This window comes from Podarcis vaucheri, assembly GCF_965113315.1.
Source record: "Podarcis vaucheri genome assembly, chromosome: 1".
Lineage (NCBI taxonomy): Eukaryota > Metazoa > Chordata > Lepidosauria > Squamata > Lacertidae > Podarcis > Podarcis vaucheri.
In genome coordinates, this window is record NC_138759.1 from 62,231,948 (window position 1) to 62,259,187 (window position 27,240).

The 27,240-nt window shown below is 39.9% G+C and overlaps 1 protein-coding gene across 1 annotated transcript in view; it reads left to right on the top strand.

Moving 5' to 3' along the window:
* SLC6A5 (solute carrier family 6 member 5) overlaps positions 1 to 27,240 on the top strand; it is a 70,318-nt gene that overhangs the window by 17,579 nt on the left and 25,499 nt on the right. The window contains exons 6-13 of the mRNA XM_082236338.1: positions 4,836 to 4,977; positions 6,417 to 6,549; positions 9,037 to 9,171; positions 10,529 to 10,632; positions 20,565 to 20,689; positions 22,367 to 22,479; positions 24,420 to 24,551; positions 25,171 to 25,270. Of these exons, the coding sequence (XP_082092464.1) occupies positions 4,836 to 4,977; positions 6,417 to 6,549; positions 9,037 to 9,171; positions 10,529 to 10,632; positions 20,565 to 20,689; positions 22,367 to 22,479; positions 24,420 to 24,551; positions 25,171 to 25,270 (984 nt within the window). The remainder of the gene's footprint in view (positions 1 to 4,835; positions 4,978 to 6,416; positions 6,550 to 9,036; positions 9,172 to 10,528; positions 10,633 to 20,564; positions 20,690 to 22,366; positions 22,480 to 24,419; positions 24,552 to 25,170; positions 25,271 to 27,240) is intronic.

The window sequence follows — 27,240 nt, forward strand, 5'->3', positions numbered from 1 at the left end:
GGGATACTCTGAAAAGGAGAGGGTACGAGAAAATCTGGAGGGAGGGGGAAATGTGGGAATGCAGTGATTTTAAGGAGAAAGCCATATGGACAATGAAGAATTAAAGGAGGTACAGGAAGTTTACTGTCCACTTTAAATGTATGGATGAGCCGTCTATCCGCATAGCTGATTTCGTAACATTTGAAGAGCACGCACTTGAATCGTTGCTTTGCAATTCACTGTGCAGTTTTTCACTTCATCTTCAAAAGCCAATGCTGACCACTATCAGGGACAGGACACTGGGTTAGATCGGCCATAGGATATTTTCAAGCTCTTCAGTGGTGTGATGCTTGCAGAGGCATCCATTTAAAGAGTCTCTATCAGCGCGGACAAGATGCATAAGTTACAGGTGATTACCCATCCTTCAGCATGCCTGGCTTTCTGTAACAAAAGAAAAACGGGTTCCTTAAGGCAAAAGAAAAAAGAGAGAAAAGCTGATTTGGCTGCCTTTTTCATTTTTAGCAATTTGGGCATTTCTAGAAATATGCAGGGAGTTGAAACACACCCACCCACCCCTCTGTACTATACCTGAAACCAAGAGTGATCAAGCAGTGCCCCAAGGGAATAAAGGTTGTTTGGTTTTGTGCAGAGCACATCGAGTTTTCTCGATTCTCTTATATTTATTGCAGAGGCAAAAAAAGATCTTATAGGGCAAAGATGTAAAACTATAGCTGGAGTTCTGGGCTAGTGAGATGAGATGCTGCTCAACTTGTTCTGTTTTTCAGATTTGCTCTCCTGTTCTGAACATGCTTACTCAGAAATATTTTGTCCTCCGCTGATTTCGATGGGGCACATGAGATTGCAGTCTTGTTAACATTTTGATTTCCCCCGGAGTCTTCATAAATATCTGAAGGCTAGAATGATGTGTGTAAACATTCCCCCCCCTTCAAAACAAGCACAGTTGGGCCGTCCTTTCCCCTAGATTACAAATGGATGCTTTTACTTATTAGCAATTGTCCATGTAAATGTAATTTCATGCTAGCACCTTCTGGTTCGGTGTAGTTATTATTTTCTGCCTAGCGTCCAAGGTTTGATGGATAGCACTGCATGCGAGGATTTGTTTGTCCTCTGCTGCAAAGTGATTGCGCCCTCTGCTGATCAGGATCGTCTGGTGCAGGGAAACCAACAGCTCTACAAAGCGAAGCTGTTTTTTTTTTTTTTTTTTAAAAAAAAAAGCTTGCTGCAGTGCAGCAAAAGTGACCTTACGTGTCATCTTCTGATCTCACTCATGCCTCTATACACTTTAAACAAGGCAAAACCAACCCAGCATATACAGGTGAACATGTTCTGTTCTACTGATGTCAGAACTGCCTATTTCTTAAATGCGCTCTCAGAAATACAATATTGTTAAGGCTGCAGTCCTGTATCCAAGATTCTCCGTGCAGGTTATCTCTGAATAGACATGCGTAGGATTGCACTATAAGCAGGTTTTATTTTTTCAGCAGAGAAGATGTGCGATAATATTTTTGCACAATTAAGTCTTCCAAGAGTGTTCTTCTGAATACATTTGGAATATTACTACCCTTATGTAAATATGATTTTGTGTGTGTTCTGTCTTTGCAGCAGCATACTATAGGAGCATTTGGGAAGCAAAAGGGCGGGGGGAGTCTCAATCTAACATATTTGTAACATATATTTATTCATTTGGAAGGTCACAAAGATTTTTGTAGGAGAAATAACATGTTTTTTTTGGGGGGGTGGATGCCTTTTATTTCAGTAGCTTTCATAACTAGCTACACAATATTGAAAAGGGTATTTAAAAAACAACAGTTATTCCAAATTTGGGGTATGTCCCACTTTTTTTAAACAACAACAACAACAACAACAACCCCAAGCTATTTTCTTATATCTATATTTACTAGTGTGGAATCCTTATTGCAAACCCTGCAATTCAACACAGAATTAGCAACACACTAAAACCATTTTCAATGGGCTTTGCAACTAATTCTGTATTGGATTGTGATGGCCTTAGAATTTGTGTATTATTTTCCATAAGCATTTGATTGAAAGGAGCAGAGCATGAGACACAGGGTACCAGGTACACAAATACAGTACCAACTCCTCAGTAATATTCAACTAAATCTAGAGATGTGCAGAAAATAAGAGAATGGGTGGATAACATACCACTACCCCCTCTGCTGGCCGACGTATGGCATAATGCTTTCCTTTCCAAAAATAACTGGGGTTGCACGAAGTTGGAAGCTTGCAACAGCACAGTTTAATAGAACATTGATAGAACATTAAAAGATTAATAGAACAAGGGGACATACAAAGGGATAATTTGACAGCAATTATTTCTTTTCCTGTTTTATACTTCTTGCATCACTAGTAGCCTTCACTGACTTTTAAGAGAGAATTTCAAAAGCAACAATGTGATTTTGTCAATTAGCAGAAAGGGCATGGCTTCAGATTAAGCAGAGAGAGTTAGGAGACTGCACTCATTTCTGTGGATAATAATTAAATCTGAGCAATTTAAATACCACTCTCTTAATACGTTGATTATGTTCTCAAGATCTTTGCTGTCTTTAGGTGCACATGCGGATTGTCCTAATGCACCTAAAATGCACCTTGTAACCAGAAAACTTCTGTTTAGGATAAATATTGCTGCAAGTCATAGCTGATGTATTAGTCATAAATCAGAAGCTTTGGATCAAGCCTAATCACAGTCTGGCCTCCACATACAACCAAGGTTCGAGCTGAAACAAATTTCTGAACTCAAAAGTCAATTCTCCTCATTAGAACTTGATTTCAGAGCTGCAAATTTAAGTTCTTCTTGGGAATGTGATTAGTGTTCGCCATATGGATATTGCTGGGTGTAGTAGTTTTACTGAAAACATTGACAAATTAATATTTAACTCCCATGCTTGAAATACATCTGACAAGGCTTGGCTTGCAGTAAGCCCAGTCAATTTCTGTAGAACTGACTTCTCAGTAGACATCTACAATATTATACTGCTCAGACTGAAGACTTTCAGAAGTATGTCCTGAAGTGACATTTCAATAGAAAAATCTAATACAGTGCTAGCTCCGATTACGAACTTAATTCGTTCAAGAGGTCTGTTCATAACCGGAAATCGTTCATAACCCGAGGCGTGCATTTGCTAATGGCTCCTCCCACTGCTGCTGCGCCGCGGGAGTGCGACTTCCGCTCACATCCCGGGGCAAAGTTCGCATCCAGGAGCATCTACTTCCAGGTTAGCGAAGCTTGTAACCCGAAGCATTAGTAAGGAGGATGGTATGCAACATGAGGTTCCACTGTAAAGTTTGAAATGTAACATCTGACTGGCACATTTAAATGCTTACTCCCTCCTCTAAATGCCTGTTGGCTCTAGTAAAAAAACCAAAATTCATTATCTCATTTTACATTCAGAGTACCGCGCCAGTTTTCTATGCCTTATTTTTCTTAGACTATGTGGTTGCTTTGTATGTGTATGGTCTTCCTGCGTTAGGACACCTCTACCTTAGCTTTCTCTGACATATTATACCTGCTGAAACGCACAACTGTTAAAGTTCATGAGTCCTTAATGCCAGGAAATTGGCCATTCCTGCCTAAAGATGGCCCAATGGGGAGAACAAATCTACTGTATGATCCTTGTATAAGGATTCAGACATGGGGGTTTCAGTTTTGCTCTGGGTCAACTATGCCGCTGATCCACAAGACAGATCAAGTCAGTACTGATGGGTTAAGACCTTACAGCAGGATATTAGTTTGTTCTTTCTTTCAAACTGTGTTTTGTACACTTCCAGTTTAGTGCTGAAGCAATAGCATGGAAAATGTCCACCTACATTTGCCCATTCCTCCCATTAGACACTACTTCACAGTAGGATTGCGCATACCGGTAGTTCATACTGGCTTGGCTTTGGAAATATCCCTGGATATATTTTTTTTAAGTGTTCCTTAATAGAAAACAGCTTATAGCTTATCGTTACCTGCCTTGGGCATCTTCAGATGGAAAATTGGGGTATACATTTATTAAAATCAAATAATAGCTTTAAAACCAGAATTTCAGTTTAAATGCACAAATCTGCAGCAGTCAAATATAAGTTACAAATTGACTTTGGATTTACAAGCCTTGCAAGCAACATGTATAAAAGCAATGTTTCACTTAGTGAACTTGTATTTATTTTGCTGTTCATTGTTTTTAAATGTCCAGAGAAACTGAGTAGGAGGAAAACAGCTCATTAAATGCACAGTATGAAATAACCACTCAGGGAGCCACAAATGAGTAGCTAATAGTCTACAGATCACAGTAGATTGCAAGCAGAGGTTGCATCGCAGCAATGATCACACAAGCCTGAGTGTGGGCAATACTAGCAAGCCCCATTTACCTGTCTCTAAAACTGAGACTTGCACCCACATTTGGAGCTATGAGCTCATTCTGTGGGTTTGGGGCTTTTGCATGGGCACAACAAATTGCCAGAAGTCCTGCCAAGATGGACTAGACCAGGCTTCCTCAAACTTGGCCCTCCAGATGTTTTTGGCCTACAACTCCCATGATCCCTAGCTAGCAGGACCAGTGGTCAGGGATGATGGGAATTGTAGTCTCAAAACATCTGGAGGGCCACGTTTGAGGATGCCTGGACTAGACTCATCAGTGAAAAGGAAGGCTCAAATGTGATTAATGTTGAAAGGAAGATAGTTTGCCTTTGTTCAACCAGGTAGAGGAACCTAATTAATTTTCAATGCTCAAATGAAATGTACTTCAATGCAAGCTGTTATTTGTTAATTGTTTTTCCCCAAGTCTTTAGATGAATTTTAGCTCAGTAATTGCTCTTTTGACTTGTGTTTTTTTCAGATTCCTGCATCATTGGTGACCACCCCAAATTACAAATAAAGAACTCTACTTTCTGTATGAGTGCCTATCCAAACTTGACAATGGTAAACTATACCAGCCATGTCAACAAAACTTTTGTCAGTGGCAGTGAAGAGTACTTCAAGTAAGATTTAAAAAAACAAAAACAAAACACACACACACACATTTTGGAACAATTTTAAAATAAACCTCCGTCTGAAAGTCACAGGGTAATGCACGAAATTATTAACGGAATGAAAAAATTGTAATTACATTGTAGGTTCTTTCTCTGCTGTTCATTAGTTGAGTGTTTATGCCAGTCATTTAGATATGTCTTTCATATATTGGGACTTGACTAATGAGTTAATTGCTCCTGCTACAGAGACAGAAGCAATTTGATGGCATTTCAAAACAAGTGCCAGGAAAATAGTACATTGTTTTGGCATTCAGGAGGTAGATGTCCTGAGGTTTGAATGTGATTTGGATCTGGGTTCAAGTCCCACCACATAATCTTTTGGTATCTCTTCCCTAAAGCTGTCATCATGTCAAGTCCTGGTAGACGTGCCTCATAGGATAGTGGTCAGAGTGAAAGCACGACAAAAATTATGGCAGTCTCTCTTTTATCTTCGTAAACTCAATTCTTGTTTTATAAACCCTGTGTTGTCTCAGATTATTTCAAATACTCTCACACCTATAGTTTTAACCACACAGTACCTAAGGAAACTTCAGAGAGACCCTAGGGAACTTTTTGAGACTATTTGATAAGCGTCAGCCTGTTAAATAATTAATCTCTTATTTGATGCTGGCACGTACCTCAAACAGGGAAAGGGAGGGCACAAGAGAGGGGTACACTCTGTTGTGACCAGATCTTCCCTTCGCCAGATAGGCTGGGGAGGGCTGGGATGTGGTTATCACAACTACAGTTATATTTGACAGAGGTTTTGGGATGTTGCCCTCAGTGATTTATGATCTTACTCATATGTGACCTGTGGCCCATCTGTGTTAGGAATCCAATATATGCAGGGTTTCGTTTTTTTGGTCATCTCCCTACTTTAAGAAACTGACTGTAGCAAACTATCACTGTCTATTTTCTAAAGCCAGATTAAAAGCTTTCCCATTCAAAGTGTTGAGTGGAAGATTGGCTGGCATCCCATACCAAGATAGGCTGTGCCCAAGTTCCCAGGATGCTGAATGTATGAAACACATTTTATTACACTGTAGTCTGTATAAACAGGTTAGATAGCATCTAATCAAACCAATATTAACAGAACAACCTGGAATTGCTTATTCCTTTTATGTTACGGTTCTCCTTGAGGATAAGACTGATACTATTACACTGGGTGTAGCAAAATTTCTCTCGGAGGCAGTAAGTATCAGAAATCAGTATGTATGGCCTAAGGCTCCTCTGTTGGCTAGCGAGGACGCTCTTATGCCTTAATAACTATTGATATTTATACCATTTTTAGACTGTGTAATTTGGGTCTATGGACCGCAACAAAGCTGTGTGTGTGTATTTGACATTACAAAAGTAAACGCCGGAGGGATTGGGCCTGTAATGACTCACATTGGCATTTTGATTCTCAGGTACTTTGTATTGAAGATTTCTGCAGGAATCGAATATCCTGGTGAAATCAGGTGGCCTTTGGCACTCTCTCTCTTTCTGGCTTGGGCGATTGTTTATGCTTCCCTGGCTAAAGGAATAAAGACATCAGGAAAAGTAAGAGAGCATCTTTCTTTAGACTGTTCAGAGCCAGAACTCAGTGATATATTGCATGACTGAAGAACTAAGTATTACTAAACTACTGAATAGTTTGTTGATAAATGTGAAAGCAGCGTAGCACATATCCTCTTGCATGGTCGCTGAAGAAAAGTTTCATTGATAGGAGTATTTGCTCTATTTTTCAAATTTGGGATCCTCATGGCATGCTGCCTACATTCCTTGTGCTTTCAGTATTGATATTGGGTTGCATCCTAAAAGGTGAACGGAAAAAGTCCTGTAAAGTATGATTAATTCATTTTATCAAAATATGCATTCCAAAGACAAGGGATGCAGCAGCTGGCTGGATTACCCAACGAAATGCTTCCACTGGGGCAAGGACATTTAGCTGCACAATGGAACTTCCCTTCCTTCTCCTCTCTCTGAATGTCTCCCCAAAGCCCTGTTAAACCCATGTTGGGAGTTCACAACCTCCAGAGCAGATTTGGGGAGGATCTGGGGCATGCAGGGAGAAGAGAAGGAAGTTATGTTGTGCAAATGGAAATCCTTGTGCTAGCAGAAGTACTTCACTGGATACCTCAGAGAGTGAATATAATACAACAGAAGCATCATTGCCCAGCCTGTATACACTTGCTCAAGTATCCCCTACTTCATAGGAGGGTTTTCAGGTTTTTAAAATGTTCTGTGAGGCTAAAAATAGCAATGGAATAAAATTAATGAGTTTGTACAGTATGGAAAACAAGACAAAATATATCATATCGCCTTCAAGTTTAGTTCTCTTAAACACGATTAGCTTTCTTCAGTTCAAGAAGATAGATAATATCTTTTTTCAACATTGTCCTAAAGGTAATTAAAATATTAGTGTCCCGCCCCTCTACAAACTTTATAAAGATTAATTCTCTAATAAAATGACTTCTGCATGAGGCTGAGCAGCTTGATTATAAAACTGCTCTATTTTAAAATGTGAGGGCACATAACAAATGAGTTGGGAACATCATTAAATGAAAAAAGTAAATAGATTTCAAAGATATCCCAACTGTACTGAAAAGAGAGTCCTAGAATGGTAGAACTAGGCTTGTTTAGGGCTCAGGCTCAGCTCCCTCTCCCTCTTCTCTTTTTATCTCCCCACACATTAGTTCTTTTCAAGCTCACTTGGCTGCTCCCTCTGCAGCCAAGTGAGCTTGAAAAGAACTAATGTGTGGGGAGATAAAAAGAGAAGAGGGAGAGGGAGCTGAGCCTGAGCCTCCACTGAGCCAGGGAGAGGGAGCTGAGCCTGAGCCTCCACTGAGCCAGGCATTCAAGGACAAAGCTCTGTTCCCAATGCACAAGAAGCAAGATTCTGTAGTTAGCTGCTGGGTCATAAAGAAAGGGCTATCTATACATCTCTCCCTCTCCTTTCTCAATCCCCCTTTACTTCAACAGCAGACTACCCTGCTGGGCTCAGAACACCTTGGCCAATCTTTGGTAAGCTCTAGTTCCCTCTGACTAGTTCCCTGCTCCAGGCTTAGATCCCTCCCTATTTCGCAAGCATGCAGGAAATGCGCACCTCACCTGCATGAGTGCTAACCACGATGTAACAGCAGCTAACGTGGATGAAATACTTTAGACCAGAGGGAAAAGAAACATTTTTCAGCCCAACTGCAACATTCACTTCCGGGCAACTGCAATTTGCTGGAGCAATTAGTGTCATTTTGATCTTTGTAGATCAGGCTAGTTTTCACACATGCTCAAACACCCTTTCCTGTCCTCCACTGAGCCAGGCATTCAAGGACAAAATCTAGCCAGGCAAAACCACTCGAGGTCAGAGAGCGGTGTGGCCTGGAGAAAGTTACAAGGGCTGGAGGGAGAGGCCTGGTGGGTTCCTTTTGGCCCTTGGATCTGAGTGAGGCTCCCCTCCCTTGCTTTAGATGGTCCTTTTACCAAAGGGCAGCAACTGGGGAAGCAGAATCAAGCACAACCATCAGTATATATACCGTATTTTTCGGTCTATAAGACGCACCAGACCACAAGACGCACCTAGTTTTGGAAGGAGGAAAACAAGAAAAAAAATATTCTGAATCTCAGAAGGCAGAACAGCAAGAGGGATCGCTACGCAGTGAAAGCAGCAATCCCTCTTGCTGTTCTGGCTTCCGGGATAGCTGCGCAGCCTGCATTCGCTCCATAAGACGCACACACATTTCCTCTTACTTTCTAGGAGGGAAAAAGTGAGTCTTATAGAGCAGGAAAAACACCAGCTACACATAGAGCAGGAAAAACACCAGCTACACATAAATACTGCAATTGTTATCTCAGAACCTTGCCATTTTATTAGCTTGTGGTTTTTCATAGATAGCAACATTTTAATAATCCTATTATCTCTGTAGGTTGCTCACATTCCCATGAGCCTGTGTACTAACTCTGCCTGGGTAATGAATTGTCATGGACAGCAAGCCTACTTATAGGATCTGCCCAAATGAGTAATTCTTTGTCTATGTGTGGTCTCTTTAGGTGGTGTACTTTACTGCTACATTCCCTTATGTAGTGCTCATCATCTTACTCATCAGAGGAGTAACTCTGCCAGGAGCTGGGAATGGAATATTGTACTTCATCACACCTAAGTGGGAGAAACTGATTGATGCTATGGTGGGCTTATTATTCCAGTTATAACACTCTAATAGGGTGAATAATTCATACAGATTTATTATTTGCTGTGTATTAAGAAAGCATACAGAGATATGCTATGCTGTGCTGAATCAATTACGTGCAAGCTGATCTGGCTAAATCTATTGCACCCATTACATTAGGCGTTCTAATAAGGTTACGTTTGCGTGTCCTTCAGTACATTGCTCCATTTGTTTTGGTGGGTCACACTTTTTCTGGTTGTGAGGAAGTGAAACATGGCTATCAGCAAGGTGAGCTAGCTCTGCACATCCACAGCCATGCTGCATGTGTTATGTGGAATGAAATAACACACTCCCAGAGAACAGCTCACCTGGTGACTTATCAGATTACAGTGCAAATTGTTCCTTATCTAGTGACGTTTAGAGTACATTTGGGCTGCCTTGTTGGATCAGTCCGAGGCGTATCTGCTCCAGTGTAATGGTCCCAACAACAATAGGAATTCCATAAAGTTGACTAATCCATTTTTGTGCGTGTGTGTGTCCATCATCACATTTTGCAGTAGTAATTTGTATTACAGTATTTCCTACAATCCCATAAATTCTACTGCTTGGAGCAGCCTGCTTCTTCTTGTGCCGTGAGCTGTGCCACTTTTATATGGGCTCTTTTACAATCAGTTTGAATTGTAGGGAGCAATCCTGTACACAAGAAACTGGTGTAAAGCCAAGCCAGTGTGAGTTTAGCTGGTGTCATGTTACACCAGGTTCAGACTCCATTCAGCAACAAGGCTACTGCTGCCTAAGCTGGCCTGTACCTGCAGAGGGAAACAAAGCCTTTAAAACAAAGTTTGAGTTATACCATCCTTTTTGCCAGTTTAACCTATACTAGGTTGCCAGGCAAGGGCATAGTCGGGGGGCGGGGCGGCAGCTGCTCCCCCTCCAAATCAATACAAATCAATGCAAATCTGAGGTTCTTTTCTCCCTAATAAAAATCCTGGCTATGCCCAAATTGCCAGGTCATGTGACTAAACAGAATGGGTTTAGAATTAAGCCTAAATAACCCTAGTCCTCTGGTTCCATCCCAACATACTCCTTTGTGGGGGTTTATGTCAATTTAAGATCCTTCATGGTGGGCTCAGCTGGTTGGAAAATATACTAATGTCTCTCCAGCAGAGTCAAAGATGAGGGAGTTAAGCCTCCATAACCCAACTGTGACAGGAACCTCCTGACTCAGCTGGAGATCTCTGGATCCTAATCCACTCCTAGCTTGAGATAGGATTGCTCTCATAGTCAGCAGCACTATTGATTTTTAAAATAACTTGCTGAAAAATGTTTGTTGAAGTTGATGCTCATTTTCTTCATGGGACTTTTTTTTTTTAAAGGTGTGGAAAGATGCTGCCACTCAAATATTTTTCTCTTTGTCTGCTGCATGGGGTGGCCTGATTACCTTGTCTTCCTACAACAAATTTCATAACAACCTGTACAGGTAAGTAGAATAATTCCATGAACCCAATGGCTTTATGGCGACTGAGTGGCACTGTTAATTCCAGAAACTTATGGATATAATTTAGACCCTTACAAATTAGCTTGGCGTTGTTTATGAATTTTAAACCGTAATTAGGATTACTAGTGGTTCCTAATTATTTGACACAGCCAGACCACTGAAAGAAGAAAATTGGGTGATTTGGATATACCCAATCAGTAATAAAACCAGTCTATGCATTCAAAACTGTCACATAGCAGAACTATATCAAATGGGTGGAGAGAATTGCATGCTACCTCATGTGGGGGCAGGTCAAGGAGGGAACTTCCTGTACATAAGAAATTAGAATGCCAGGGAGAGCCCTGCTTCCTGATATGCCACCCTCCATTAGGGAGGGAATCTTGGAAGTTGCAAGGCATTCAGTATGTGGTCCCTCTCCCTTCAGTACAGTTCAGGAAGGCCAGCAACACACAATACTTCTGGACCTTGCAGGACCCAGAAGTTCTGTTGTTTGGCTAAATTGTGCCTTGAAAGCTATTACATTGTTTGTAAAGCACAATTTCTGTCAAGAATGGAAACACTCCATCACCTGTGATGCAGGTCCTCAAAACCCACTGGGCTCCTTCTGAGGTTAGTGTGCCCTACTTTCTATTGAAAGCTTGCCCTAATTAAAAATAGGCCAGGTTGAAAAGCAACCTCGGGAATTGCCAGGAAGAACCTGGGCTGGCAGTATGAAATACAACACAAGCATAATCTCTACCAGAGAAAGCCTGGAGATTTAGAAATAGGTCAGAATCCAGCTATGCTCTGAGCACTCTGCATTAGAAAGGGTAATCTGCAGTTTCCAAAAGGGCAATGGCTGTATCACCTCTGCTGTTGTTATATCACTGAGCACAGTGATTATTCCTGAAATTGTATTAGCACCTAGTTAAGATTAAGAAAAGCTCTCTAAATTCAAACTAAAGATGGAACCTTTGATTAAAGGTAGTGGGTAACTTCCTACAGAGCCGAGAAGTTTGCTCTCTTATAAATGCAGGCCCATTCCATATTTGGTTTTGATTGATTGCTTTATTTATTCAACACATTCCTACTCCAAGTGTTCCACTATTTGAAGCAGCTTCAAAATGCAAGAGGAAGGAACAGTAGAAACCAGCAACCCCAACAATAGCTCATAAAGATGTAGCATGTGCCCAAGAGGGAGTTTTAGAGGCACAGCTGAACATTTGGTTGCTTGGGTTGCATTTTCTCTGAACAACAGGCAGCAGGAGTCAGAAAAGTGTGACATTAAGAAGGTGACAAAAAACTGTAATGCTGGGAATGTTGCAGTCTAATGTCAGTGCTGCTGATAGAACTGAAAGGCTTCAGAAAATATGTGAGCAAATAAGGTAGGCAACAGGTCTCCAGAATGCATAGAATAACTGATACTAGATTCCAGGGCAGAGAAATGTGTCTAAAGCGAATTTAAAACACTTTAACAGCTACTGTGCTGGGTTTGGCTATAAAAAATGCGCTCAAGAATGAAGGAATGTTGGGACTCGTCGTTGAAGAAAGTTTGTCACATAGGCTGCATTCACATGGCAGTGCGTTCTGTTTTCCCAGCGTTTCATTTCCCATTTCCATGACCTCATCAAGAAAAGAAGGGAGGCAGTTTTTGCAGATTCTCTGAGCCCCCTGTGTCACCTCTCAAGCTGGTCTGGATTGGGGCAGAGAAAGCACAAGGATGTAGGGGAGAGTGGCTTATTATCCAAGTGACCAATTGGGCCTGGATGCCTATATTCTGCACATTATGTGCTTCCAAATAATTCATAAGGGAGGCACTGCTCTTGGTGCTATGCTGCTTTAACCATCAAAATGGTTAAAGAATTAATATACAGTACATGCATGTTCAAGCAGAACTGACAGGCCCTTTTGTGTGCTTTTTTAGCCTAGGGGCCAGCCTGCACCATCTGATTTTCTTGCACTCTTCCTTAACGCATGCCCTAGTTCTGTCATCTTTTGCAGAGGATTTTAAAGAGAAGAGTAGTGATCTCTCTGCAAAAGCTTATGATTTCCCTTCCTAACCAGCTACCTCTCTCTCCTTCCTTGAAGCATTTACTTTTAAAGTGACATTTACTTTTGTGTATGCAGATTCTAGCTTCATAGCTGTTAGAAGGAATCACTATAATTAGTCTGGTCTTTCAGAATCACTTTTATGACAACCTGGATTTTATGGAATGACTGTCTCCCTATCATTTGATAACATGATTTCTTTTTGGGTCTCACTGTCAGTCAGCGTTTTTCTGTCAAGGGAATTGTAAATTATGTTTTCTTTGACGTTATTCCCTATGCCCAAAAGAAGTCTCAGACATCAAATTAATCTTCATAAGTAAGATACTTTAAACACCCATCATCTTTAAATGAAATAGAAAAATAACACAGCCGTAGCAAAGGCAGCATAACAATATAAAAAACAATTTTGACCAGCAGCCAACGCAGCAATTTAAAACCCACCCACTCCAAAATGCTATGATTTTCTTGAAAACTGCAATGAAACTGGCTGTATGAGCCTCCCTGGGGAGTAAGTAATTAATGCTGTACTTAAGAGGTCTTGAAGTCTCATTAGATTTGCTTTCTAATGACTGTTAGAACCATTTTATTTTCTGTTTTTTTGGGAGTCATGATCAATGGTATCTTGGCTGCTGCTTGCATGTTGATGAAATAATCACTGAGAGTTTTATTGCCAGCAAAATCTAAATCTTTGAGCCTTCTAAATTTGAGGCTCTGCTATTTCCACTCATGATACAGCCATGCATTCCTATGCATATCAACACCAGAGGAAGCCCAATTGAGTTCATTTAGTTATCAGTAAGTGAATTTAGGATTACAGCCCCCAAATGACATTTTAGCTTCTCATGTGACTGTTTTTGCCACTGCTCTCAATGCAAGACCAGCATGCCGACAATGATATATTCCAGGCTGCAGGTTTCATTGTAGATTAATTTAAGCATCAACTAGTTTAAGTCTCACTGGTGTGAAGCTCCAGGGTATATATATGGGGGTTATCCTATTTCATTTTATAACAAGCCTGTGGGGGAGGTTGGACAGAGAGACAGTGACTCGTCTGAGGCATCTCAAATCTCCCTAGTCTAAGCAGACCAATTTATCTATACTGAATGCTCTCATTTCTATATTTAAAAAAATACCAAACCCATATTGAAGAGAATCTGAGTGAAGAGTGTCAGCCATGCATACAGTCCACAGTATGACTGGGACATATTGTGTAGGGGAACCATAGTGCATTATGTCTTGGGTCCACCCTGTCTATATTTTGATCCTGAGCCTATGTTTTATTTAACTAGACATTTGCACACACTTCTTGCTTTTTACACTTACTAGAACCCATGCCAGATAAGTCCTTCTGATGTCTAAGGATGGAACTTGATGTCATAGCAGCTGACCTGTGTGTAAGAGCCAGATTGTGCAGCACGTGTGGGTGCGAGAAGAAGCTATTCCCCTGCCTTTGTTTCCCCATAAAATTGCTCTGCTGCAGACATCCCCCCTGAAAATGGGGTTCCCAGACAAGAAGTAACCCCTGCCAGGGAGAAGCCATTTCAAGGGGGAAAGCATGGCTGTTGGGAAGGGTCATGTTACATTATAAACAGTCTCCACTTACCTGCTTTCATATGAATTGGCAGTCATCACTTTTAATCTACCTACCAGTATCATGGTGCTGAAGACCTATAGCTGGTAGTAGGAACCTGTGGCTGTCCTTGTGGTGTGAGTAGTCAGAAAACACCCATTCCACAGATGTCAAACTAATGAACTTGAGATCAAGTAACTTGCCCATGAAAATGAGTACAGATGCATAGTCTGAGCTCCCAAATACAAAATTGTCCCCTTTGACCGAGTTTTCTACTCTCTAACACACTTTTTACGGAAAGCAAACCACCAATTTCAGAGAAGTCGAGATCTCTCTCTCTCTCTCTCTCTCTCTCTCTCTCTCTCTCACACACACACACACACACACACACACTTTACCCTTACCCCATATGTTTTTCTCCATGTGTCCTGATCACCTATACGCACATGGACACCTCCCCCCCTCCAACCCCTGGTGCTCTGGTTTCTTTTTTCTTTTTTTTTAAGTCTTCTCTCAGCACCTATGTTTCCTTTTTGCACTCAGCTATAGGAAAAACCCCACCTTCTTGCTGTCTCTTTTCCTTAGAGTCAAAAAGCCCCCCTGCAGGTAGCATCCTATTAGAACCGTTCTCCCTCTTCTAATTGGATGCTACCTGCAGAGAAAGGGAGAGTCAACAGTTGTAATTGGATGCCGCCAGCAGTGAGCTATTTTCTCTCCTCTTTTCCAAGTGTGCTAACTAATCAAAATGGTAGCAGGGCCTCCATAGACAACATGGGAGAGAGTGAAGAGAAACTTGGACTGTGTGGCCATTATAATTTATAATTGGTCCGGGGGGGGGGGGGGCTAAAGAGCTTGATGGGCAACCTGGTAGGTCTCTGTGGCTGCAATTGTGTCCAAAGGTGCCACATTAAGGCCCCCAGAAATAGAGACATTAGTGGAAAAGAAAGCCTCCAACCCCCGTTATCCCTGTTTGTGAAGTAAACATCTTGAAGTAAAAGGAGCAGGAGAGCTGTAGAGTGGCTTTTATGTCATAATTTACCTCAGTACAGCTAAATTTTATTTTAAATATTTCCCCCTTCAGTGCATTTCAGTGCAGACTGAAAAATTATCTTGGATTTGTAACAATCTGTTACAGCACATACCCCAGCTTAAAATTCTGTGAGAGTGATAAGCTTTCTTAGTGAGCCGTATTTCCGTCTGATGCTGATCCAGAGCCGGGGGGGGAAAAGTTTCCTTTAGAACAAAGTTAGAACACAGCAATCTGTTTCTATAGTTAGCATTATCAAGTCTCAGCAAGAAGGAAAAAATGATTACTTAAGGGAAGCCTTCCTTAGAGGTCTGCAGGAACTGCAGGGTGCTTTTTATGGCAGGTTTCTAGATTTCTTTTCATCATCTGATAAACAAATGACATTGAAACTGAAAATTATTTGATATTATTTTGGAAGAAATCACTCCATTTATATTTTTGAGCTATGAATTTATTGAAGTATGCATATATCTGCCTGAAAACGAGCCTTCCCATGTCCAAAGCTTACAAGTGCCTGTAGCACCTTTCATCTCTGGTTGCTGCAGGCATCCATGGAGCAATTCCTCCAGCCCTCTCTGTATCAACACTGATGAGGCTATTGAACACATGGCTGCAATATAAATTGGCCCCATGTTCCCTGGAAATATTCATTGTAATAGTGAAAGGGAAGGGAGGAAATCTACTACCCTAAATTTTGTAAGAGGCACTAGAACATTGACTTTGCTCATTAGTCAGTGTAAGTAAATGTTTTTGTAAGTGTCAATCTCTCATAAACAGCAAGAGTGTTAGCCTTAAAAGAAGGGCCAAGGACTTAAAAGCAGCAATTTTCTCTAGGGTGTATGAAGTGTAGATGGCTTCTCAGGATGCAAGACACAGTGATAACAGCAATAACCTTTATTGAACTAACAGAACTAAACAAACAGGGGCAAAGCAACTGCTTATATACATTTCTGAAGGCCTGGGCCACTCCCACTCCCAACGTGATTGGCTGTCTAAACTTCCAAGCTGCAAATCATAACTCTGAGTTTAAGGGCCAATGGCAGAGGCCCAAATCCTGAAGTGTTCTGTGATTGGATATCATGTATCAAATCAGAACACAGGGGCTCAGAATCCTTAGTTCAGACTCAAGCTCAGGCAACACAGACCACTGAGTACATAACAGCATAACTTTGGTTGCTTAGTGGTTATTCCAGGATAGCTCACTGACTTGTTCTAATGTAAAATTCTTTCCAGATATATTTTCCCCAGTGCTTTTTTTCTGGGGGGGATGCAGGGGTAAGCATACGCCTAAACATTTTGTGAATCTAAGTTTGGCCTCATTGAGCGGCAGTATTTCAATATGATTAGGAAAATGAGAGTATCCCTAAACATTTTTTTTTAGAAAAAAGCACTGATTTCCCCCATTCCTAAAACAGTGTGCAAACTGTATAAACATGCCATATTTCTTGCAACTTTTATTACCTTGTTTGTCTTTCACTCTTCCTGCTCAGAGGAACACTTTGTTTTTGAATCTAGCTTATGAAAGAGACAGTGACTTCATCAAAACTGTCTTTTTTATAATAATTTTTATTAATTTTCCAACATATATAAAACAAAAAGTAAAACAAAACAATACAAAACATACAAACAAATAAACACGTATAATTTCTTCAACTTATTTTCATTCACCTTATTTCCGGGACTTCCCCATACCTCCCTTTTTCTGCATCCTTATGTTAACCCTTTCTCAGCAACCCTTAGTTCAATTAATTCACTCAATTTCATTTTACATTCTTTAAAGTTATGATTTACAGCTGCAAATCTCTATTTCTTATAACCATAACATCTCAGCCATCATCAATCTTACAACAGTCTTTAAGATATTTTTTGAATTTCTTCCAATCTTCTTCCACCGTCTCATTCCCCTGGTCACGGATTCTGCCGGTCATCTCTGCCATTCCCATATACTCGATCACCTTCGCTTGCCATTCTTCCAGAGTGGGTAGCTGCTGCGTCTTCCAATACTTTGCCAGAAGAATTCTTGCCGCTGTAGTAGCATACATAAAGAATGCTCTGTCTTTCCTTGACACCAATTGGCCCACCATGCCCAAGAGAAAGGCCTCTGGTTTTTTCAAAAATGTCCATTTAAGGACTTTTTAAATTTCATTATAGATCATTTCCCAGTAGGCCTTTACCTTCGGGCAGGTCCACCAAAGGTGATAAAAGGTACCTTCAGTCTCATTACATTTCCAACACTTATTACTGGGCAGATGGTAAATTTTTGCAAGTTTGACTGGGGTCATGTACCACCTATAAATCATTTTCATTATATTCTCTCTCAATGCGTTACAAGCTGTAAACTTAATACCTGTATTCCATAACTGTTCCCAGTCATCAAACATTATGTCATGACCTATATCTTGTGCCCATTTGGTCATTGCTGGTTTTACCGTTTCATCTTGTGTATTCCACCTCAGCAGCAAATTGTACATTCTCGACAAGTTCTTAGTATTGGGTTCTAACAATTCTGTTTCTAATTTCGACCTCTCCATCTGAAAACCTATTTTCCTGTCCTGTTTAAATACCTCGTTTATCTGATGGTAATGCAACCAGTCTCGTACTTTGGACTTTAATTTGTCAAAGCTCTGCAGTTTAACTCTTTCACCATCTTGTTCTAAAATTTCACAATACTTTGGCCATTTGGACTCCATATTTAGTTTTTTTATCTCTTTAGCCTCCATAGGTGATAACCACCTGGGTGTTTTACTTTCCAGTAAATCCTTATATCTTATCCAAACATTATACAGTGCTTTCCTAACAATATGGTTTTTAAAGCCTTTATGCAGTTTTACCTTGTCATACCATATGTATGCATGCCAACCAAATCTATTGTCATACCCTTCCAGATCCAAAATGTCTGTATTTTCAAGAAGTAGCCATTGTTTCAACCAGCAAAAAGCTGCCGATTCGTAGTAAAGTCTCAAGTCCGGCAGGGCAAAACCCCCTCTATCTTTTGCGTCAGTTAAAATCTTAAAGTTTATTCTGGGCTTTTTGCCCTGCCAGACAAATCTTGATATATCTTTTTGCCACCTCTTGAAACAATCCATCTTATCCAAGATCTGGAGAGTCTGGAATAAAAACAACATTCTAGGCAATACATTCATCTTAATAACAGCAATTCGGCCTAACAAGGAAAGTCTCAACCTTGACCATATTTCTAAATCTTTCTTCACCTCTGACCAACATTTATCATAATTGTCTTTAAATAGATTTGCATTTTTAGAAGTCAAGTTCACACCCAGGTATTTCACCTTTTTTGTTATTGTTAAACCAGTTTCACTCTGAAACTTCTCTTTTTCTGCCATTGTTAGATTTTTCTCTAACACTTTGGTTTTTTGCATATTCAGTTTGAATCCTGCTACTTGACCAAATTTCTCAATTAGTTCTAAAACTCTTTTAGTACTAGTCTCTGGCTGTTGCAAAGTCAGTACCAAATCATCTGCAAATGCCCTTAATTTATAGTCTTTAGCTCCGAACTGAATGCCTTTGACCAATTGGTCCCCTCTAATCATGTTCAGCAAGACCTCCAGGACTGTTATAAAAAGTAAGGGAGATATTGGGCATCCCTGTCGTGTACCTTTTTCTATAGAAATCTCTTCCGTTACCACATTGTTAACAATCAACTTAGCTTTTTGCTTAGAGTATATAGCACCTATACCGTTTTCAAATCCTTGGCCTACCCCCATCCCTTGGAGATTCTTCTTCATGAAGGTCCAGCAGATATTATCAAAGGCTTTCTCCGCATCCACAAAAATTATCACTGCTTTTCTATTAATATTTACTTCCAACAACTCTAAAATGTCTATAATATTCCTTACATTGTCTGACATATGTCTCCCTGGGAGAAAGCCTGTTTGGTCCTTATGAATCTCCTGCACCAAAACTCTCTTTAGTCTTTTTGCTAAAATGTCTGCAAAAATTTTGTAATCCACATTGAGTAATGATATAGGGCGGTAGTTTTTAACCTGATTCTTTTCAGTCTCTGTTTTCGGTATAAGTGAAATAAAAGCTTCTTTCCACGATTCGGGTGCCTTTTTCCCTTCCAGAATTTCATTACAAACTTCCTTCAATGGTTGTATTATCCATTCCTTCAATGCCTTGTAGTATTTAGCAGTCAAACCATCTGGTCCTGGAGATTTTCCCAATTTCATCTTCTGGATGGCATCCTCTATTTCTTGTCCTGTTATTTTCTCATTCAAAATCCTTTTACTTTGATCTGAGATCTTTGGTAGTCCGTACTTTTTAATAAATTCTTCCATTTCTTGCTCATTAACCGGCCCTTGTGCATATCGTTTCCTAAAAAAACTTTGGAAACAGTTATTTATCTCATTTGGTTTGTGGATAATTTTTCCTTCCATTTCCAGACTTGTCACAGTATTCAATTTTTGTCTCTTTTTCAGTTGCCATGACAGGAGTTTCCCACATTTGTCTGCCGATTCAAATGTTCTTTGTCTCATTTGCTTTATCTTCCATTCTATCTCTTGATTCATCAGTTCCATATATTGTGTCTGATAATACTTTATTTCTCTCAAAATCTCATGAGACTTTGGTTTGGACCTCAATTTCTTTTCGGCTTCTTTTATCTTTTCCAAAAGTTTTTCTTTTCTCTCATTCTGTTTTTTCCTCTTTATGGAGTTTTGTTGTATTAGGAAACCTCGCATCACGGCCTTGCTAGCGTCCCAGATTGTTCTTTTTTCCACATCAGTTCTCAAATTTATCTCAAAGTAATCTTTCAATGCTTTTTGGGCCTTCTTGTAGATCTCTTCATCTCTAAATAGGGTATCATTCATCCTCCATCTGAAGGTTCCAGTTGTTGTTAATTTCATCTCTATCTTCACTGCATTGTGGTCAGAGCAAGTCTTTGGGCAGATTTCTGCTTTTTTTATCTTCGGTGCCATGCAACTAGTTACCCAAATTTGGTCAATCCTTGTCCAGGTCATTTTTGCTTCAGAGAAGACTTCATCAAAACTGTCAGGGAGGTTGATAGCTATTCAACTATGCCTTCAAACCTGGGCCTAAAATTAATAATTATTGCCGCTAACCACTTTGTAAGTTTTTTTCCCCATATTAGTAGAATGTCTTTTTATCAGTAGTAAGCTTTTGGATGTTGTTGTTTCACTTAAAATATGTATATATATTTTTGGTATTGTGTCTACTAAGAGTTGGTGTTCCACAAAGGATAAATTATTATCTATGTACCCGCTATTACTTCTACTGTGCATATTTTCTTTCATATTTTTCTTTCTTCAGGGACACCTTGATAGTAACTTGTACCAACAGTGCCACAAGTATATTTGCAGGCTTTGTCATCTTCTCCGTTATTGGTTTTATGGCAAATGAGCTCAAAGTAGACATTGAAGATGTTGCCGACCAAGGTATGAGAGTTTGTTTCAATTTATGAATGGTATAGCATGGGGTAATGGTGTTTTTTTTCCTGGTTTGCAAGTCAGCCTGCAAATGTACATTGTTCAGAATACTGGGGAAGGGGCACTTCCACAGGATCCCAGTCTGAATTGGGTTTACTGCGCCCCCGTTTGTATATTGGGGAAAATAACTCCTATTGGAGTAACTCGGAGATTTTTCTGCAATGCAAATTGTATATGGGAGGTCCCCAATCTGGATCAAGACCCTGGCCTAGGAGGTAGGACGGTTTTAATAATTTGCTCCCCTCTGTGATCCCATTCTGGATTGGGCATACAATTTGCATGAGTGGAGAAAGCTCTCAACATGAGGTTATTTTTAGATGTAAATTGCAGGTGTGGGCCAAGGAGGACATGCCCTGAAGGGCCATATGGAAATTCTCCAAGGGGCACATCTAGCCCACAGGCCAGAGGTTTCCTTTCTAGCCATAGAGGTTCTGAATTGGGCTCTGGAGCCAGTGATGAGCTAGATGAGGGTAAGGAAACTAAACTTAAATCCAGACAAGGTGCTATTAGTCAAAGGCTTACCTGTCCAGGGATAGAGTATCAGCTTGTTAAGGATGGGGTTACACTCCCCTTAAAACAGGGCTGGGGAACTTGTAGCCCTCCAGATGTTGCGTTGGCACTTCTACCACCCCTGATTGTTGGCCATGTTGGCTGAGACTGATGGAAACCAGAGCCCAACAAGACTGGAGAGCCTTGTATTTACTTTAAACAATTTGTATACGTCTTAATCACAGTTATCTCTAAGCAGTGTAGAAAAGACCCAATAGAATAAGACTAAAAATGAGTTAAAGTTATAAAATCCTTTATAACTTTAATTGAATCCTAATTAAAGTCTGCTGAAATAAAAAGGATTCAGTAAGTACAGGGAGGGGACCTGTCTGACCTCATCTGGAAGCAAGTTCTACTTCTGAAACTCAGCAGTTGTTCTCATGTGTGCCCAACTCTTAGTGGCCATAACTCTTGCCTGACATTAATTTAGGGGGTCCAAATCAAGGGGGATCTGAAATTTCATTTTCTGCAATTAAATTTTCCCAGAGGGCATGATGAATTTTAGAAACTCATTATTTTGATTCCTTAATTTACTTTTCACATGTAAGAAGCTAGTGCAAACAGCCGCCTTATCTATAGTAGTCAAGAAGAAATCTTTAATCAAGAGATGAAAGAGCATGCTTATGAATATATAAGGTCCCCTAAGCCTTCTTGCCCAGAAAAGCTGGCAGTTAGCAGCAGGTTTTAAAGAGAGTTGCTTGCATCACATCACAGAAATAAAAATAATCTTCAACCAACAATTCTTTTAATGCTTGTCATAGTTCCCAAACATTTTGTGAAGTACCTATTTAAATTAACTCTCTTGCTGCTGAATTATACCAGCTCTACTGCATTACAATGTAGTGCAAAAAAACTGATGGGGAAGGGGAATCTGTCTACTGTAAATAAAACACAAAGTGACAATGAAGAAGGCTTTTCACTGAAAAAGGAATTGTGTTTGTGCCACAATTAAAACCAGTAGGATTAATGAGGGACAGTTGATATCTTTTATTATTATTATTATTATTATTATTATTATTATTATTATTATCATCATCATCATCATCAACAGATAAATATTAGTTTCTTGTGTTCTAGGTCCTGGGATTGCCTTTGTAGTATATCCTGAAGCTTTAACCAGGCTTCCTCTTTCACCTTTCTGGGCTATAATTTTCTTCTTGATGCTTCTAACACTTGGCTTGGACACCATGGTAAACTTGCCTTCTTTCACCTACCTTGCTATTGACTGTTACAGGACCAAAGAGTACATCTTTGATTAATTTTTAATGTAACTGGTTACAAGCAGGAGCCTAGCACATACCCAAGGTTTTTAGGCAAAATAAACATACAGGCAGTACAATTGTATGCATGTCTGCTAAGAAATAAATCCGACTGAGTTCAGTGGGACTTAGCTCCAGGTAAGTGTGTGTAGGATTAGAGCCAAAACTGATTTTGAGGTTAAACCCCAGTACTAGAATTGACCTTGGTGAAAATATGTCACAGCAGGAGCCATACAGAAGTTAATTACCACATTCAAGCTGCCTTTGGGATGGAAGAAGAAACAGAAAGGTGTTAATCAGGCAGACCTGTAGAGAGAGTGACCCACATACTGCGACAAAACTTGAGCCAAAATCAAAGTGGAGGTTTTCACTTCATGGAAGGGGCTAGACAGTGGTTCCCAAACCCCCTTCATTCCATAGACCACCTGAAAATTGTTGAGGGTCTTAATTATTTTACCCCTGTTGTATTGGTTTTACCCATCCTTACTTGCTAGATGCTGTATTGGTTTTACCCATCCTTACTTGGTGTCTCTCAATGATACCACTCATATTGAGAGTATCTAGGCTGCTGAGGAGGAAATAAGACTTCTGTTTCAAGGGAGGGGGAGTGAGGTGTCATGCAGCTGATTCCATGCATACTTACTCAGAAGTAAGCCTCACCAATATTAATGATAAAAATGCATATGACTGCAGCCTTAGAAGGTTGGTCTCATGCACTTCTGCTCAAAAGTGTTCTCTGTGGTGCTTACTTGAAAGTAAGGATCGTGGTTTACAGCCTAGAAAACTGAATTAGTATTACTCCTCCTTACTGGTGGCTCTCAACAATACCAGTCATATTGAGAAGGTCTAGGCTATTGAGCAGGAAAAAACATCTGCTTCAAAGAGGGAAATAAGAGGGGTGCACAAATTGGAAGGAGAAGGGAAGGAAACATGGTGTTTGGGAACCTGTGGGCTAGAGGGCAGTTGGCTCAAACTTGGCTGTGTCAGGCAAACCAGGGGCAGGTAAGCCTACTGGCATGAAGTAAACTATTGTCCTAGCAGGAGGCTGATGTTTCCAAGTATGCAGAGCCACCAGGGGTCAAGGAGAACCAATTTTGTAGAGTTGTGGGTTGGTGATGAAGCTGGAGGAAGTGATGATGTTTGGAAACAAGACTGCTTGGGGTGTATTTGAAAATGCAGGGTAGGTCTTGGAAGTAGACACCTTTTCCAGCATACTTCAAGATGTCTGGTGTCTCCGTTGGAGATCAATTCAATCATCAAGTATTGCCATTTTAAGGCATATGGTTCAAGAGGGCCAGAAACATTATGTGGAATGCATGTTGCTTCACTGTTTTGCATCTCCATTGCCACAAATGTATGAGTAAAATTGCTCCAGTGGATCATTTGAACTGATCAATCCTTCACTCAGAGCTATCTGAGTAGTTTTGTATGTTTTAAAGATTATTTAGATTGTGCAGGCCAGCACAGAACCATAGACTTCTATGAGTTGGAAGGGACCCCACTGGTCATCTAGTCTAACCCCCTGCAATGCAGGAATCCTGTCCACAGCTCTCCCAGGGTAGGCTCGAACCACCAACCTTCTGGTTAACAGCCAGACACGTTGTCCCATCTGTAACTTCTTATTCATGCTTGCTATTTAACTCACAGTTAATGCAGATTATTGTGTGCAATCTTACAGGAATAGCTTGGTGTAGAGATCTACATTTTTCTGAGTAGAAGAGTCAACTAGATGATCTTCAAAGAGCTTACATACCAGTTTCTGTTTCATAGAGTGGGTTTAGCAGCAATATTACATATGCCATGATAAACAAAATGTGTTTTTGTGTGTATGATTACTATTGTCTTACTTGTTCTTTTTTGATATTTCTTAGTTTGCCACTATTGAGACGATAGTGACATCAGTTTCAGATGAGTTTCCAAAGTACTTACGTACTCACAAGCCTCTGTTTACTCTTGGATGCTGTCTTTCCTTTTTCATCATGGGCTTTCCTATGATCACTCAGGTAAAAGTGTTGCCATAATATGTACACATTGCATCCCATGATTTCTCCTATTGCAACAAGGTCTGTTCCTACAATTGGTAGGAAGAAGTCCATGGGATTATTAGGTTTTCAAACAAAATGCATGGATCAAAGTGAAATTTTATGTGTGACATGTGATACTGAGGGATTGAACAAGATTACAAAATATGATTTGGCATTAAGGTAATATCTGCATTCTTGCAGTATCTTATTATCATGAATATTACCTTTTATACCACAGGCCACTTCATTTTAAAAAAAATTCATCTTAATTGAGAATAGATCTGTTCTGTGATGCAATGCATTCCAGTATGTATCAGGTGGGAAGAAGGAATTGGACCATGCATCTGCCAATGTATGAGACAGAATGCATAAAATGGTCTTGCATGTGGGCTCAGATTCCATATGGAACTGAAATATAATGGAATTTCTTAGTTCATGGAATTCAGAGAGTGTTTCCAGTGTGGGTGGGCTACATGATGGCAAGCAGCAGTAATCGAAACATTTTCCTGTCTGAATATTATTTAGTTAGTTGAGTTGCCATACATTATCTCCTAATATCTTTTGGCATTTCTGTTAGTAATTACCTGTTTACTTTTAGGGTGGAATGTACATGTTGCAGCTTGTGGACACCTATGCAGCATCCTACTCTCTTGTTATAATAGCCATTTTTGAACTTGTTGGCATTTCATACATTTATGGTAAGAAAACAATGTGCTATATTTCTAGATCACACAGTGATAAGTACATGTGAAAATGTGTTGAGTTGCACACAACTAGTCCCACTTTTAGAAACAAAAGACTTTTATCATTTAATGGTTTGAAAATCAAACATTTCTCTGGAATTTCACTCAGAGTAAGAAAACTTTAATCTTTTTTATATTGCTACAGCTGGACTGCTTAGATAAGCAAGCCATTTGTTACAGATAGCACTTTGTTAAAATTAAAGTGGATGTTCAGTTAATAGCAATATAGGCTATATAAAAGTAATGGTGAAGCATACCAGCCACATCAATTTGTGTGGTACACAAATAAGAATATAGATTCACAGTAGCCAAGGTTCAGGTTCTAATAATGGCTTAATAACGATGGTACACTCATGCACTTTTAGTTTGTATAAATAGAATTAGTAAGTCATATAATGTTTGTAAGCAATACAAATGCAAAGTGTGTTTGTATGCAGAGGCACAAGTAATATAAAGAATTTGTTCTTAGTTAGCACCCACTGCTTTTGTCTGAAAGCCTGCTTTAAGCAATTTGAATAACTTAATTAGGGCAAGGACCTGTAATAATAGCTTATCAGTAGCACACACCTTCTCCCCACCAGTTATCTTGCAATACACTGTGAACTGCAAGAAAATAATATGTCTTGGATGTATGGAAATTTCTGCCTCCAGTTTTCAGAGCGTGGCATGAAGTATGATTTTTTAACAGTATAATATCCAGGTTTATGTTGTCAGAAGACTCTGAAGAATCCAAGTTCTGAAGGCTGCAATCTTCAAATCAACCACCTTAGGAATCATTCCACCATAGGCACTAAGAATGCTATTCATATATAATTTGGGAATTGCAGTCCCTTCATGTGTCTGAGTCCTGCTTGCACATCTCCAGTCCCTTATGATTGTACATGTGAAATATGACATGACCAGTTCACCTATATCTGAGATTAGCATTTTCATGGTTGATGGCTGTGCAGGCATGACATTGCCTACCATATTTAATGTTAGAAATTAAGCACTGTCGTTAGCCCTGTTCTTCCTTTTCTGAAAATGTACATGTCTTATCTCACATTGTTGGAAGATTAGAGAATACACGAAATAAGTTATTTTATATTTTCATTCATGAACCTTGCAAGGAGGCTAAGAATACAGCACTCCGCTGCCACCCCAGTCTGTTCAAGGGTATCTGGTTTCTTCTACAATATATACTGATATTGCAGTCAAGACATTCCTTTGCGCAATTAAGTAATATTTTGTGACAGATCTTGTAGGGAAACTAGAGTTTCTGAGTGTGTGATATCTTTGGTAAATTGTAGGCACAGATTGTCTGATTAACGGGGGGGGGGGGGAATCTGTCAGTCAGTTGAGCTTATTCATTTAATTTTCACCTCCACAAAGTCATTTCTAGAAATACACCCGTTCCTGATTTTTTTTTAAAATAGGAAAAATAAAAGCTCATGACTTTAGAAGTGGAGTGTGAAAAGTGTTGACATGAATATAAAGGATATTTACTATCATCTTGGCATGGTGGGGTTTAAACAAAAGTCAACTATCTTGATAAGCTGATCAGAGATTTGGTAGTTGAGGTTTTGGTAGGTGAACCAGCAAATCCATTAAAAAGTAGCACAAATCTCTGCACAAAACTAAGTGGTAACCAAGAGCCTTACAGGTAAGGAAGTGGCTGCTTTTGAATAATTCTTTTTCAGCTTCTTTCACATTATGCCACCAGATGTCCCCAAGACCATCCGTGCTGCCTGTGATTCCTTTCTCACTGACTCATTGCCTATATCAGAGAGAATCTCATGCTCAGTTCCCATAAACTCTCGGCTAATGACAGCTGCTTTATTCAGCATGAGAAATAAGCACGATGGCCAGCGGAGAAATAACCTATGAATTGTCTCTTCGTGCACTTCTATGTTACGGATGTGGAGAACAGGGGCTATGACTCTTGG